The sequence below is a fragment of the Microcaecilia unicolor genome, chromosome 1 (assembly GCF_901765095.1).
Source record: "Microcaecilia unicolor chromosome 1, aMicUni1.1, whole genome shotgun sequence".
Lineage (NCBI taxonomy): Eukaryota > Metazoa > Chordata > Amphibia > Gymnophiona > Siphonopidae > Microcaecilia > Microcaecilia unicolor.
This window is the reverse complement of record NC_044031.1, coordinates 388,808,546-388,824,688: the sequence shown is the minus strand read 5'-3', so window position 1 is coordinate 388,824,688 and position 16,143 is coordinate 388,808,546. Positions and strand designations below refer to the sequence as shown.

At 47.4% G+C, this 16,143-nt stretch overlaps 1 protein-coding gene across 1 annotated transcript in view; it reads right to left on the bottom strand.

Moving 5' to 3' along the window:
- Positions 1-16,143, bottom strand: part of GTPBP1 (GTP binding protein 1) — a 146,577-nt gene that overhangs the window by 76,378 nt on the left and 54,056 nt on the right. Inside the window, 2 exon segments of the mRNA XM_030221005.1 lie at positions 595-775; positions 2,478-2,589. Of these exon segments, the coding sequence (XP_030076865.1) occupies positions 595-775; positions 2,478-2,589 (293 nt within the window).

Here is a 16,143-nt window from a genome sequence, read left to right as displayed (position 1 = left end):
GGGGTGGAATTAGGGCAGAGCACATGCATAGATGATATAATCTGCCATTTAAAATAGGTACCTGTCTTTATAACACAGGCACCCTTATAAAATTACCTCCATGTCCTGCTCCTCCTAGACTTAGTATAAAGCTATGGAAATGCCAGCCAAAAGGGAAGTCTGGATGCTGGGTATTACCTATGTATTGTCTTGGTATGCTCATAAACCAGGTGTCTATGTTCCATTTCCCACAGCAACAAAGAATCCAAGCTGTTTGGATCGCACAGCCACACCATTGAGGGAGCATGCCAACTTCTGGAAAGTTCCAGAGCTTAAGCAAAGCACCTAGAACTCTACATGCAACCCCATTAGTGTGATCCATAAGGACTACTTACCCTTAGGAAACAAAAGGGCAGCCCAAAGATTATCTTTTTTTCAAACTTATTTTCAGAAAACATTAATTCCAACTGCAATCTGTACATGCCCTTTAAAGTTCTAGCATATCATAACCACATGTCACAATATAGGAAAATGTTCACAGAACAAAAGTAGCCTCTCCGCCAAACAGCTGCAGGGCTTTTAAGAAGTTCACCCATCCTCCCTCTGCCTCCTCACCTGACCTCCAGGAAGTCATTCTCACCCACGCATTTCCGTACAAGGTAATCGCGCACCTTGCCCCCAGCTTCCTGGTGCTCCCGCAGGAGAATCATATCGGCCCCAATCTGCTCAGCCATGCTGGTCACTGTGGCAACAGAGGCCTCCATGTCTGCCTCATTCAGACCATACTCCTTCCCATCTGAAGCAGAAATGGTGAAAAAGAAGTGTTATCATCTGGAGGATCACTGCTAAACACGACCTGCTGCCTTGTTCAGTAATCACTAGGTCAGTTAGCAAACTAGAGGACACCTTTAAAGATTTACAAACATGATCTGGAAAATCGAATACTGCCAGTCCCGCGAAGGCTGTATGGAAAGCCGGTTCAGCACCATGACAGCAGCAGCCTATTCCTGCTCCACCCCAGTATCAAGTTAAGAACAGTAATATGAAAAAGCACAACCATAAAATCCTACTGTGCAACAAGCCTCTCAGCTTGGAAAAGGGCATTTGATGTGCTGCAGTCTAAAGGATTCATGTTCTGATCCATCTGCTGACAGCCACTTGGGTCTGCGCTAAATATGAAGGTGGTCCACTCAAATCCAGGGAATGAAAGAAGGTAATTGTTGACTCTCTGGTAAATCCCTGCAGTGAAGGGATTGGTGAGTATCCCAAGTTACTTGGAAAGGAGGGAGTATCAGATTTTGCTATAATGGGAAGGAAGAAACAAAAAATGGCACTGTATGGTGTTTTATAATATATGTTTCTATTATGCACTAAAAGTTTTTTGACACTCAGATTGGCAGTCCTCTCAACTAAACTGTACAAGGTGGAGTTCCTACACAGCACCCATCAATTCTTCCACCATCACAGACATATCTTCAACTTTTGTTTTTTTTAAGACCACTGTTGTCCTGAGGTTGGGGGTGGGAGTTGTTGGACTGTTCAGATAGATGACATGTGTTTCTAATTGTGTTTTTGCATTACAATAAAATTATATTTGGAAAAAAAAAGTGCGAACAGCAGAGGTGTGCCAACTCAATGGCAGTGCTGCCTACTAAGTAGGTGATTCGGTTTTGATTCCCATGCTAGATGACTGGGGTTGCTGTACAACTAGAAGCCCAACTTCTCAGGACACATATACCAAGGCCTAGACAGACAAGAGTGGCCCTCTCACCCAGGGTCCGTTGTTGAAATTTGCTGGGCTGGGAGATATCGCCTTGAGTGAATCTCTTCATGAAGGTGGGTAATAAATTCCAATAAAAATAGACTGTGTAAGGAGGAGAGAATATTAAAATAATACATCCTCAACTCAGTAGCTGGGAGGTAAGGCCAATGCTGAGCAGACTTCTATGGTCTGTGTCCTGAAAATGGCCAAGAAAGGTCAAGATGGGCTAGAGAGATCTTTGAGGGCAACTTGAGAGACTTCAATGGTCTGTTCCAAAAATAGCAAAAGATAGGTCAGGATCAAGTATACATATTTTATATCATCTGGTATGGAATGTAAGCATTATTTTCTCTGCTGGCATGGTGGTGTGATATTGTGGCATCATATAGAACTGCCTATACGTTATAGGCATGGTAATAAATTGCTAGCTGCCCTGGTTGTGATGCCAGCATTCATTCATAGAGTGTAACCTGCACAAAGCGGCGGGTATGGCTCTGGCCATCTTGGGGGCAGACTGGATGAACCACGCAGGTCCTAATGTACCGTCATTTACTGTGTGTTACTGCTTTAACCCAGGTAGTTATAATAGACAGTTTAAAGCAGGTCCACAGTCTAGTAGAGACCAGCTTCTGACTGAGCTAGAAGCCCCAAAGATCAGGAAAATGGCCAGGCCACGGTGACAAGCTAAGCAGAAGGTGTCCTGCTTAATAAAAGAAAAAAAGGAAATAGCACTCACCGGATCCCTGCCCGATGACATGGATGGTCTCACCACGCCCCTCATCCATCCTCTCCCGCAGCTGGCGTAAAAGGCTGTCATACTGCTCTGCACTTGGACTCACCAGCACCAGCTGCAAAGGAAAACCACACTCTGACACACACCATATAGTGAAAAAATAATAGTTATAATGCAATTTTGTACCATGAAACGGCTCATCTACTAGAAAAAAAATGAAGCATGACTTGTTGCACTGTTCAACAGCTCCTGCTATCCGCTTTGCCACTAAAGTATGGCTGCTCATTCACCGGATAGCTCCAACTAAGGAAGTATTTGGAACCAGGCTAGCCCCTCTTTCACTGTACACCCTTCCCAGGCTACAAGTGCTTACAAGCCTTCTATTAGTTCACAATTCATAGTTCTCTATATTATATACCACCAATCAAATTCAATTGAACGGTCTACAAATCACAAAACTCAAGAAAAAAGGGAGATGAAAGGAGAAGACAATAGGTGGTCGAAATTACATAATATTTCTCAAACTACTCTAAGGAAGAAAGGGATTTTCAAACCGTCTCAACTCAAATTCTAAATAACAAAAACAGGTTTGAAATATTAGTTTTGTAGGTGTCTCACTTTGTAATTCTAAGATTACACAACCGGAATCTATTTCAATAAATCAACAAGGAACCTCAAACCTCCTAATAGGGAATATACTGCATAAAATGCACCATCCACTATTTACTCAAGGAGTAGGATACTATCACTGGTTCCAGTGAGGAGAATGGGAGAGAAAAAAAAACAACCGCAAAAACTCATGAATACATGAGAAAAACTGATGTAAGTACCGGTCGTTTACCGGATTGGTGGTTTTGAGGTGAGGTGTTTCATTTTGTTAATTTTATAAGTAGTGTAGGGGAGGGAGAGTTTGTATACCATCCGTTTTTCTCATGTATTCATGAGTTTTTGCGGTTGGTTTTTTTTCTCTCCCATTCTCCTCACTGGAACCAGTGATAGTATCCTACTTCTTGAGTAAATAGTGGATGGTGCAATTTATGCAGTATATTCCCTATTAGGAGGTTTGAGGTTCCTTGTTGATTTATTGAAATAGATTCCGGTTGTGTAATCTTAGAATTACAAAGTGAGAAACCTACAAAACTAATATTTCAAACCTTTTTTTGTTATTTATAATATTTCTCAATAAATGAGTGGACTAGTCAAGAGGTTTTGTCCAGACTTCAAAACCACACGTCCCTGGGCACCAGAATGTGTAAGAGACCTACAGCAAAATTAAGCCTTATTCCTTTCTTTCCATTCCCCCAACAAAAAGGGGTACTATTGTATATACTCGTGTATAAGTAAAAAAAAACATTGTCTTCAAAATCCCATCAATAAACCAGAGTCATCTTACTTATGGATCATTCTCATGCTAGCTTTATAGAAGTAAAGTAGACAGACATTGGCTGTACTAAGGTTGTTTGAGAGGATACAGCCAGTGCTATATATCTCCCAGGTGCAGAAAGAATTCTTAATTCAGGGTGAGCTTGTACTATTTCAAATAAAAGAGAAGAGGTTTGAAGGAGATGTGCCATATCAGACTGGGGAGTGATAAAAAGTAGCAATGGTTTAAAATCTAATGTTTTGAGTGGTTGAAAGTTTGTGTTTAGCATATACATTGAGAGGCGAGCATGTCTGCAGGGAACTGTGCATGATGATTATCAGCAGACAGCTAAAAGCCATTTGATTGGCTCATGGCTCAAGCAGTAGGTTCAAAGATGAAGTTTAGCTAAGATGGTGTGGAGAGGGTTGATGAGTGAAATTCAGATTTTTTTTTTTTTTTTTTGGGGGGGGGGGGGGGGGGAGGTAAAAGAAAACCAGGAGTGTGGGTGGGTGCTGAGAAATACTGATTCCCAAATAAAACATTCTCTTTGGATAGGAAGGGTGAGTGATTTGTGAAAATACATTTTGCTTTAGTGAATTTGCCAAAGTTTAGAGTGAGAGATGTATCAGTGAGTGATAAATATATAATCCTCACATACTGAAATCTGACGATTTAGCTGTTTCCTTCTGGCTTTAAGTCTGTTCTGACCTTGTTAAAATCTGTGAAGCTGTGGGCTATAGGAAGGGAATGGATTTGGGAAAGAGATGCTGAAGGGGAGGGAGCAATGTGGGACCCAGCTTCAACTTATACACAGGTAAACAACATTTTTGGTCATTTTTAGTCCCAAAACTGCAGACTTATACATGAGATTGACTTATAGACAAGTATATTCAGTATGCATATTGTTTCTGTGTTGCTTCCCATCTATAACTAGCTTAAGAAGTGAGACTGGATGGCACCAACAAATCGAAGTGGACCCTGGTGGGGCACAGGCCCACCAGCTCAGTCTACATTCCTTGCCTTACATTTTAAAAAAATAAACAGATGTCAGTGACATAGCAGATAAGGGAATGCCTACTGTATTACAATATAACACAGCTCTATGAAATGTCACAAGATAAAGAGACCACCCTTGTAGTAACCCATTTTTCTAAATACACAATGCCATTTACTTGGTCAAGTAGACATAACCTAATTTAAATTCTGATCTTAGGGTTTATCTGCAACCACTGAGCACTTTGGTGAAAGTCACTACACAAAGCAAAATTCAAAACAGACCACTACAGTATCCAAAGTAAAATCTTGTTAGCAGGACTATTGTGGTTATGACTAAATTAAAGTTAACTATCTAACAATCTAAAAGACACCGATTATTTCATCTACTCACCAACACCAAATCTATTCATAAATAAGGAACAAAAAATGTCTCCATTAACAAGCTGCCCAGTTGGCTGTCTGTGACAGATGCAGATTGCTGGAACCAGATTGGATTGTGGCATTGTGGTAGCTGAGAATGAATGGAATGTTGTGTGCCTAGCTCAAAACCTGGCAACAAAGGTGAAAACAGGAGCAGCTAAAAGGGAGTAGCAGACAGCATTCAAGTCCTTAAAGACAGTGTCCTGGACTGACCTGCTGATGGCAAGAGATGGTTCTATAATTAGGTAAGGTGAGATGCCTGCCTCAGGTATGAAACTTCTTGAAGCAGTAGCAAGGGCTCACAGAAGTTCACAGATCAAGTTTATTTACTGTATTGTAAATTAAGTTATCTAAGGCAGTGTATAATTGAAATAATAAATGAAAAGAAAAAGGGAAAGAAACACAGGGATGTCTAATTTACAATAAGCAAAATATCCATAAAGGTAGTTCTAGGGGATATGCTTGCAAAATATAGTAGGCCTTGTGCATGGCTTTGAACCTTAGGAGAGACAGTTCCCTCCACAGATCAAGTGGGATTTTATTCCAAAGGGAGATGAAAACTGAAAATGAAGCGGTTCTAGAAAGGTGAAAAAGAACCTCTAATAGCGCTAATAGGTGCCGATTTGAAGATCATAAGGAGCATAGGCAAGTAAGGAATAAGATGTCTAAAAAGACATGCCAGAGTGAAGAATTAGAAAAGTGAGATTAAGTATTTTAAAGTGAATCTGATACTGGATAGACAGCCAGTGTTCAGAGCAGATTAATGGGGTGAAACTTGAATTTTTTTACTCCATGTTTGAGCATGATAGCAGTATTTTGAATAATTTGCAGGCGACATACCTGATACTGGAGTAAACCGTGGAGAAATGAGCTGCATAATCCAGACAAGAGATGACAAGGGAGTGTATGAGAAGGTGACGTACCTGATACTGGAGTAAACCGTGGAGAAATGAGCTGCATAATCCAGACAAGAGATGACAAGGGAGTGTATGAGAAGGTGACGTACCTGATACTGGAGTAAACCATGGAGAAAATGAGTTGCATAATCCAGAAAAGAGATGACAAGGGAGTGTACGAGAAGACAAAGTGAGGGTTCGTTAAAGAGATCGCACTAAGCAAATTTGTCTAAGAATGAAGAAAGACTCTCTCAATCCACTGCTGTTTTGTTGTGACTGGCCAGCAAGGTGCCTTTCCTATTTCCTGTAGTCTCCCATGGTCATATAAGGCAGTGGCACTGAACAAGCAGGCAGGTACAGAAGACACTGAGGATGCGGGAGATATGTAAAGGGGGGAGCTGTTCTGGAACTGCTCCACTTCCATCCCCACATGTGCCGCATCATGAGTTCTGTCACTTGCTGCCTGATTAATTTCTGAGACTGGAAGCTTCTCATTGTCCCAAACCTGCAACTGCCGAACTTGGGTCATCTGATGGAAAGAGAGACTGGAGGCCAAAGGAGGAAAGATGATTAAAAGGATAGGGGATCCTGGCTTACTGTTTAGGCTGTTAAGGACAGAGGAAGAAAGACAGACTACCACTGTGAGAAGAGAAATGAGATGAGAGATGCTTACCAAGGGAAGGGGAGGTGTGGTAGATGTGTTAGTCCACTTTTAAAGGTAATCAATAGAAATAAAACAAAATAAAACATGGAAAAGAAAATAAGATGGGAAGATTAGGTTCTTACCTTGGTAATTTTCTTTCCTTTAGTCATAGCAGATGAAGCCATTACGTATGGGTTGTGTCCATCAACCAGCAGGGGGAGATAGAGAGCACTCAACTTTTCACAGTGCCTCATGGCCAGCCAGCTCCACTGCCTCTTCAGTATTTGAAGCTTCCAAAGCAGTATGGCAAACTGCAATGGGAATAAAATTAACTTTCCTCACAGCGAACGATGGCCCCCTAACAAGGGCATGAACTCAAAAAAGGAGGGAATGAACTCATCCTCCTGGAGGGAATAAACTAGTCCTCCACTTTGTATAAACGGAGGGAATACGTGCATCCTCCTGGAGGGAATAAACACATCCTCCCAAAACATGAACTGGAGGGAATGACCTCATCCTCCTATAACTGTAACAAGAATCCTGAAGACTGTTTTCCGACTCCCCAAGGAAGGAATATAACTTCAGGAAACAACAGCAGCACCTGAAATCAGAATCACTGCAATACAGACAATCATACAGGGAGGGTTCATGGCTTCATCTGCTATGACTAAAGGAAAGAAAATTACCAAGGTAAGAACCTAATTTTCCCTTCCTTGTCATCAAGCAGATGAAGCCATTACATATGGGATGTAACAAAGCAATCCCTAAATAGGGTGGGAACAAGCCACACCACGCACTAGCATCAGTGATCCAAAACGCGCATCCCTCCTGGCAGCTGTAATGTCGGGCGAAAGAGAGCTTAGAAGCCCATGTTGCAGCACTGCAAATCTCATGAAGAGATAGTGCTCCAGTTTCCGCCCAGGAAGAGGAAATCGCTCTTGTGAAGTGTACCTTAAAGGCTGCAGGCGGAGGATATGCTGAAAAGATAGCTTCTTTGAGCCAACGGGCAATAGTGGCTTTAGACGCTGAAGACCCTCTGTGAGGACCTGCAAACAGCACAAAAAGATGATCAGAGGTCCTGAAAGAATTTGTAATTCTCAGATACTGCAACAGAGTCCTGCACACATCCAAAAGGTGCAACTGCCCAAATGAATCTGGAAACTCCTCCTCAACAAAGGAGGGAAGAAAAACAGGCTGGTTTAGGTGAAACGCTGAAACCACCTCAGGCATGAAGGAAGGCACGTTCCGAACCGTGACCCCTGACACTGAGAATTGCAGAAAAGGGTCTCTACAGGACAGCGCCTGGAGCTCTGACACCCGTCTTGCCGAGGTAATGGCCACTAAAAAGACCGCCTTCAGTGTCAAATCTTTCTCTGAAGCACGCCGAAGCGGTTCAAAGGGAGCACCCTGAAGGGCCTTCAATACTAACCCCAGGTTCCAAGCTGGACAAGGTGCCCGCACGGGAGGACGGAGCCGAAACACCCCTCTAAGAAACTGTGGATGAGTAGTTAAGGACATGCCTTCAACCTTGCCACGCAGGGAGGCCAATGCTGCCACTTGCACCCGCAGGGAATTATAGGCCAAGCCTTTGTGTACACCATCCTGCAAAAAGTCCAGAACCGGTGAGACAGGAGCCCGCAACGGAGAAAGCGCTCTTGAAACACACCAGACTTCAAACTGGCGCCAAATCCTGGCATAAGCCACGGAAGTGGAGCGCTTACGGGCCTGCAGGAGAGTAGAAATTACCTTATTTGAGTAGCCTTTGTCTCTCAATTGCGCCCTCTCAATCGCCAAGCCATAAGACAAAAGCGGCAGGCGTCCTTCATGGCCACCGGACCCTGTGACAACAGGTGCGGAACCAGAGGTAAAGGAAAAGGAGCCTCCAACAGCATCTGTCAGACGTCTGCATACCAAGACCTCCTGGGCCAATCCGGGGCGATGAGCACCACTTCTCCTGGATGCAGCCGAATCCGCAGGAGCATGCGCCCTATCAAGGGCCACGGAGGGAAGACATACAGCAAGCCCAGGGGCCAGGTTTGAGCCAAGGCATCCAACCCGGCAGAGTGAGGATCCCTCTGTCTGCTGAAGAAGCACGGGACTTTGGCATTGGAACTGGTCGCCATAAGATCCATCACTGGCTTGCCCCATTTGGCACATACCTGCAGGAATACATCATCTGCTAGTTCCCACTCCGCTGGATCGATCTGATGCCTGCTTAGATAGTCAGCTTGCACGTTGCTCTGACCTGCAATGTGAGCTGCTGACAGGGACTGTAGATGCAGCTTGGCCCAGTGGCAAATTTGTTCGGCCTGCACGGCTAGAGCTCTGCACTGAGTGCCGCCTTGTCGATTTATGTAGGCCACTGCTGTCGTGTTGTCCGACATCACTCGGACAGCCAATCCTTCCAGAGTCACTTGAAAGGCCAGAAGAGCCAGAAACACCACTTTCAATTCCAGGCGGTTGATAGACCAACCCGACTCGTCAGGCGTCCACAGACCCTGGGCATGCTTCCCCTGGCAATGCGCACCCCAGCCCTTCAGGCTGGCATCTGTCACCAATAAGCACCAATCGGGGAGCGCCAGCGGCATTCCCCGCCGCAACATGCTGTCCTAGAGCCACCACTCCATACTGAGGCGGGCCGCAGGGAGCCAAGAAAGTCTGCATTGATAATCCTGAGATACTGGAGACCATCGTTGAAGTAGAGAATACTGTAGAGGTCTCAGGTGCGCTCTCGCCCATGGCACCACTTCCAAGGTGGCCGTCATCGATCCCAGCAGCTGGACAATGTCCCAAGCTCGCGGGCGGGGCATCCTCAGAAGCAGACGGACCTGATTCTGAAGCTTGCACCGCCTTTGCTCGGGAAGAAACACATAGCCCAAGGCTGTGTCGAACCTGGCCCCCAAATATTCTAGAGATTGCGAGGGGGTCAGGTAACTTTTGGCCATATTGATGACCCAGCCCAGAGATTGAAGAACTGAAACCACTCTGGCTGTAGTTAGATGACTCTCTTTTTCTGAGTCTGCTCTGATGAGCCAGTCGTCTAGGTACGGGTGAACCCGGATACCCTCTCGCCTGAGAAAGGCAGCTACTACCACCATTACCTTGGAGAAGGTTCGGGGAGCTGTGGCGAGGCCAAAAGGCAAGGCCCGAAACTGGAAATGTTTTCCCAACACCGCAAACCGCAGAAACTTCTGGTGCGGGGGCCAAATTGGTATGTGCAAGTAAGCTTCTTTCAGGTCCAGAGACGTGAGAAACTCTCATGGCTGTATCGCCGCAATGACGGAGCGCAGGGTTTCCATGTGAAAATGCCGCACTCTTAAGGACTTGTTCAGCTCCTTTAAGTCCAGGATCGGGCGAAAAGACCCGCCTTTTCGTGGCACCACAAAGTAAATGGAGTAGAGGCCTAGACCTTGTTTGGCGGGAGGCACCAGGGTCACAGCCCCTATCTGGCACAGACTGTGCAAAGGTGAAATTAGATCTTACCTGCTAATTTTCTTTCCTCTAGACCCTCCAGACCGGTCAAGACGCGTGGGTTATGTCCTCCTACCAGCAGAGGGAGACTGAGAAAACACTAAGCTTTTGAAGCCTGTATATATAACCTGTGCAGAACCTCCACTAGCCAGTATACCCCTGACAAAGCAGAGAAACAAAAAACACTAACAACAACTAGCAACCCTGTACGTGGTCACAGTAAACTGCAAAAACAAGAAACATCTTCCGCTTGCTCTTACGGAAACATGTTCCTTTGCCTTTGATAAAACAGTTGGGCTTCTACAGGTGGACTATCAAAGAAGAGCCCCACCTGTCCCGGACTCCTATCACAAAACAGAAATAAACAGTCTGCAATTAGAGAAACAACAATTTACAGCAGCCAAGAATTATCCAACAAACACACCTCCTGGCCTCCAATACAGACAGGGCGGGCTCTTGACCGGTCTGGAGGGTCTAGAGGAAAGAAAATTAGCAGGTAAGATCTAATTTCACCTTCCTCAGCGACCCTCCAGACCGGTCAAGACGCGTGGGACGTACCAGAGCAGTAACTAACTTATGGGAGGGACCTACTAAGGCCAGAGGTCAAAATTGCTGCCCCAAAGCGCACCTCATCCTTTGCATGCACAGGAATCCTATAATGCTTCACAAAGGAATGCAACGAAAACCAAACCGCAGCCCGACAAATATCTAACAGAGAAATCATACTATTCTCCGCCCACGAGGCTGCCATTCCCCTAGTGGAATGAGCAGACCAGCCCCTAGGCACCACAGGACCCTTCACCAAGTAAGCAGATGCAACCGCCTCCTTCAACCACCGTGCTATGGTCACCTTAGGAGCCGCTGCACCCTTCTTTGGGCCACCATGAAGAACGAACAAACGGTCAGAGGCTCTGAAGTCCTGAGTTCCAGAGAGATAACAACTCAAAACTCTCCTGACATCCAGCTTGGCAATACCACGCTGCTCCGAATCTCCAGCCATATCACCCAACACTGGCAGAGAGATGACCTGATTAACATGGAACTCGGAAACCACCTTGGGCAAAAAAGGAAAGCACCGTCCGCAACGAAACCTTTCCCTCAGAAAGGACAAAAAAGCCTGAAGCTCTGAAACACTCCGTGCTGAAGTAATCGCCACCAACAAGACCGCCTTTAAAGATAAATCCTTACAAGATGCCGATACCAGAGGCACAAACGGAGGCCTGATCAAAGCATCCAAAACTAGCTTCAAATCCCACGGAGGCACCATCCGTCACTGAGGCGGACGCAGCAACTTAACACCCTTCAAAAAACGCACTACCTCAGGCACAGACGCGAAGGACTTTCACTGAAGCTTCCCACGAAAACATGACAAAGCTGCCACCTGAACCTTCAGTGTAGACAAGGCCAGACCTCTATCAACACCATCGTGCAAAAATTCCAAAACTTCCGCCACCGAAGAGTGAAACGGCCGAACTCGATGGTCTTCACACCAGTGCTCAAAGATTCTCCAAACCCGGACATACGCCAAGGAAGTGGATCGTCTACGGCAACTCAACATCGTAGCAAAGCCACTGGACGAAAGCCCCTTCTTCTTCAACTTGTGCCACTCAAGAGCCAAGCCATAAGCGAAAACCGAGCCGGATCCGGCATGATTATCGGGCCTTGACACAGAACTGATCCCAACAAAGGCAGGGCCGCCGCCCCTGCCAACCGCACCAGGTCTCCATACCATGGTCGACGCTGCCAATCCGAAGCTACCAGAATCACCCGACCGGAGTGATGTTCGATGCGCTATATTACTCGACCGACTAACAGCCACAGAGGAAACACATACAGTCACTCCCGAAGCCAAGGCAACAGAAGAGTGTCGATTTCCTCCGCTCAAGGGTCTCTTCAGCGACTGAAAAAAAAAAAAATCTCTGAACTTGCGCATAGCGAGCCGTTGCCCTAAGATCACCGAAAGTCCCCAGACCGACACAACTCACTGGAACACTGACCGAAGAAAAGACCACTCTCTGGGATCTAGAGTGTGCCTGCTGAGATAATCTGCATCTATGTGACCTACCCCGGCCACATGCGCTGCCAAGAGAGCCTGAAGATGAGTTCAACTGCGCCGCCAAGGCTCTTTGTTCCCCCCTTGACGGTTGACATATGCTACTGCCATGGCATTGTCACAGAGCACTCGGACTGCCTTGTGGCGAACCACCGACGTCAAGGCCTGGAGCGCCACCCGAATGGCCCGAGTTTCCAGCCGGTTGATGGACCACTCTGCTTCTGCCCGAGACCACCGGCCTTGAGCTACCTGACTGAGACAATGTGCCCCCCAACCTTGCAGACTGGCATCCGTGACCATTACCAGCCCCTGTGGGGACTCCAACGGCATTCCTTTCCCAAATTGCGCGGACTGAGCCACCAGCGGAGACTGAGACGAGGGGCCACCGACAGCGGACAACACATTTCCAAGTCCTGCGACAGAGGGGACCAACGACTGAGCAGAGCTGACTGTACCTGACGCATGTGCGCCCTGGCCCACGGAACTACCTCTATGGTCGCCGCCATCAGGCCCAGGACCTGACGATAAGTACGGGCCGTCGGCGCCTTCTCTGCAAGGAACCGACGAATCGGACCCTGTAACTTGGAACCAAAAGGCTGCACAAAGGAAAGTGAAGATAAGCTTCCGTCAAATCCAGGGAAGTGAGAAACTCTCCTTTCCTGACCGCACCAGTGACCGACCGCAACGTCTCCATCCGGAAAGAGGGCACCTTGAGTGCCGCATTGACCCTTTTGAGATCTAAAATGTGACGAAAAGTGTCCTCTTTCTTGTGGACCACAAAATAGATCAAATAGCACCCTGAGCGTTGCTGATCTGAAGGAACAGGAACCACGGCTCCCAACGCGAGCAGCCACCGCAGAGTGTCCCTCACTGCTGCCCTCTTGCTCCAAGACCAACAGAGGGATTCCAGAAACACTTCGGGAGAACAGCTTTCGAATTCCAGCGCACATCCGCCTCGAAACACCTTGAGAACCCACTGATCTGACCTGATTTGGGCCCAACTCTGGTAAAACAGACTCAGCCGAGCCCCAACATGCACCAGAGCCTGAGCCCGCACACCTTCATTGGGAATTGTGGCCTGAATACTAACCTCCCGCGGAAAAGCCACGCCCTCCGCGACGACTCTCACGAAAGAACTGTGTGCGCTGGAAAAACCGACCCCTAGAGGTCCTACTACTATTAAACATTTCTATAGCACTACTAGACTTATGCAGCGCTGTACAAATTAACATGAAAAGACAGTCCCTGCTCAACAGAGCTTACAATCTAAATTGGACAAACAGACAGCTAGGGGTAGGTCCCACTCGATCTGCCCGGCCTATACCGCTGAGCCTCCCTAAACCGTCCCCGAGAGGAACTAGTTCTGGCCCCTGCCTTGAACCGAAAATCTGGAAGCCATAGAACCTTGGTATCACTAAGACCTCACACTAACTTGTCCAAATCTTCTCCAAAGAGCATAGCTCCCTTAAGTGGCAGAGACCCACAACCATAGCCATATTTTTTGTCTGAAGTAGGCAACAAATCATAAAAGCCTCAGACAAAAAGGATGAACCCATGTCCAAGTCGGCTAACTCCTGACCCCCAGAAGAACCAACATCTACCGAATCATCCAGGAGCTTCTCGGCCCAACGAAAACATGCCCGAGCTACCAGACCCCCACAAACCGAGGCCTGCAGGGCTAGAGCCGACAAAACAAAACTACGCTTGAGAAAAGATCCCAACTTCCTATCCTGAGGATCACGGAGAGCCGTTCCTCCATCAACCGGGATAGCCGTAGCTATAATTACTGCCGTCACTACTGCATCTACCGTGGGAGCCTTAAAGGAATCCCTATCGTCCTGAGGGAGGGGATAAAGCCTCGCCATTGCCTTTGCCACCTTACACGGCAAATCCCATTCCTGACAAATCATCTCCCGGAGATCCTTGTTCATAGGGAAGGATCACGCCTGACGCTGAATGCCCTTCACCAACGGATCCTGGACAGTTTCCCCCAACGCCACCTCAGGACCAAACTGAAGGGTGGACGACACCTGATCTATGAGTTCTGACAGCTCATCTCTATGGAAAATCCGCACTACTGAAGGATCCTCTCCAGGAATCCAACAATCCTGCTCCTGAGAGCCGTCAATTCCATCTGACTCCCCCAGATCACTAAGCGCAGCTTCTGCAGCTACAGGAGAAAAACATTGCCTGTCCTCTGACCACTCTAACCGTGGTCTCTCAGCCAAGACGGAAATAGCCCCCTCTTCCAATTGGGGGAGGGGGAGGGGGGGTCCCGATCTCCAGGCTTGATACCGCGTCCAGACAAAATCTGGAGGAAAGCCCACCATTCCTGGACCGTCATTAGGCCCTTTTGTGCCAAAAACGGAGGCCGCAGGCCCAAAACCAGCCGGCTCCATGGGCCGCGTCAGACTCAAGATGGCGGCTGTTCCCGCCGAAACTGTTCCCGCTGACAGCGGTCCTGCCTACGCTCCCGCTGACCCGGAGACTCCCGACACCATCGATCCCTCCGCGGTCAAGTCGGGGGGTGCCGCAGCCACCTTTATAGGTGCACCGCAAAGCTACACTGAGCGCCCGGTGCCTCTACCCCTCGCCACGAGCACGCGCAACATCGGAGGAGCTGGGCCGCCATAAACCACGAGGGAAGGGAAAAGCTGTTCCGCAAACGCGCCAAACCAAAAACTCACTCACACTGCAAAAGCACTGGAGAAAGCGCTGCTCTCTCGTTCCAGCAAGGAATCAAAACCCCCGTTCGGTCCGCTGAAAATAAAGAAATAAATGCCCTTAAAGGCACAGTACTCCAACTCTGGCAGCTGGAAATTGTAAGGCACTCAAGGCTACAATACTGAGAAAGCAGCCGAGGCACAAAGCTGCCAAGCAAAACGAAATAGAATAACTGACCTTAAAGGCACAGTACTCTAATTCTGGCATCTGGAAATTGTAAGGCACTCAAGGCTACAATACTGAGAAAGCAGCCGAGGCACAAAGCTGGCAAGCAAAATGACATAGAATAACTGACCTTAAAGGCATCGTACTCTAACTCTGGCATCTGGAAATTGTAAGGCACTCAAGGCTACAATACTGAGAAAGCAGCCGAGGCACAAAGCTGCCAAGCCAACAGAAATAGAGAGCAGCACAGGGGGAGGGACCCAAACATAGGTGTAACACCCCAGGGGGAAAACTGGGCCCCACCAGACCCAGGGCCCCAAAGCACTTTTTTTTTTTTTTTTTTTACACACACGTACAGGGTACTGCAACAGAATAAAGTTTGGAAGGAAAAAATCCTACGACCCAATGACAAACTACCTCACCAGATTATTGGAGACTGCACAGGCTGTCAACTGCTACCTCTGCTGAGACTGAGAAAATACTGGCTAGTGGAGGTTCTGCACAGGTTATATATACAGGCTTCAAAAGCTTAGTGTTTTCTCAGTCTCCCTCTGCTGGTAGGAGGACATAACCCACGCGTCTTGACCGGTCTGGAGGGTCGCTGAGGAAGTCTCCTCTACCGCCGCCCGTTTGGCGGCAGAACCGCATCGGAATTCCACAAACACGTCTCTCACCGGGGCATCGAATTCTATTCAGTATCCGTCTCTGATCAGGTCCAAGACCCACTGATCTGCGGAGATTTTGGCCCACTCCTCGAAAAAGAGGGAAAGTCTTCCTCCAATGACAGGAAACGAGGAGGGGGCCGGCGCACCACCATTGAGAGGGTCGCCCCTGAACTCCAGGCCTAAAACCGGCACCTGCGGAACATTTGTCCGAGCGAAAGGAGTTTCTCTGCTGAAAGCGGGCACGAGAAGTGAACCCAGCAGCACGCCCCGGGC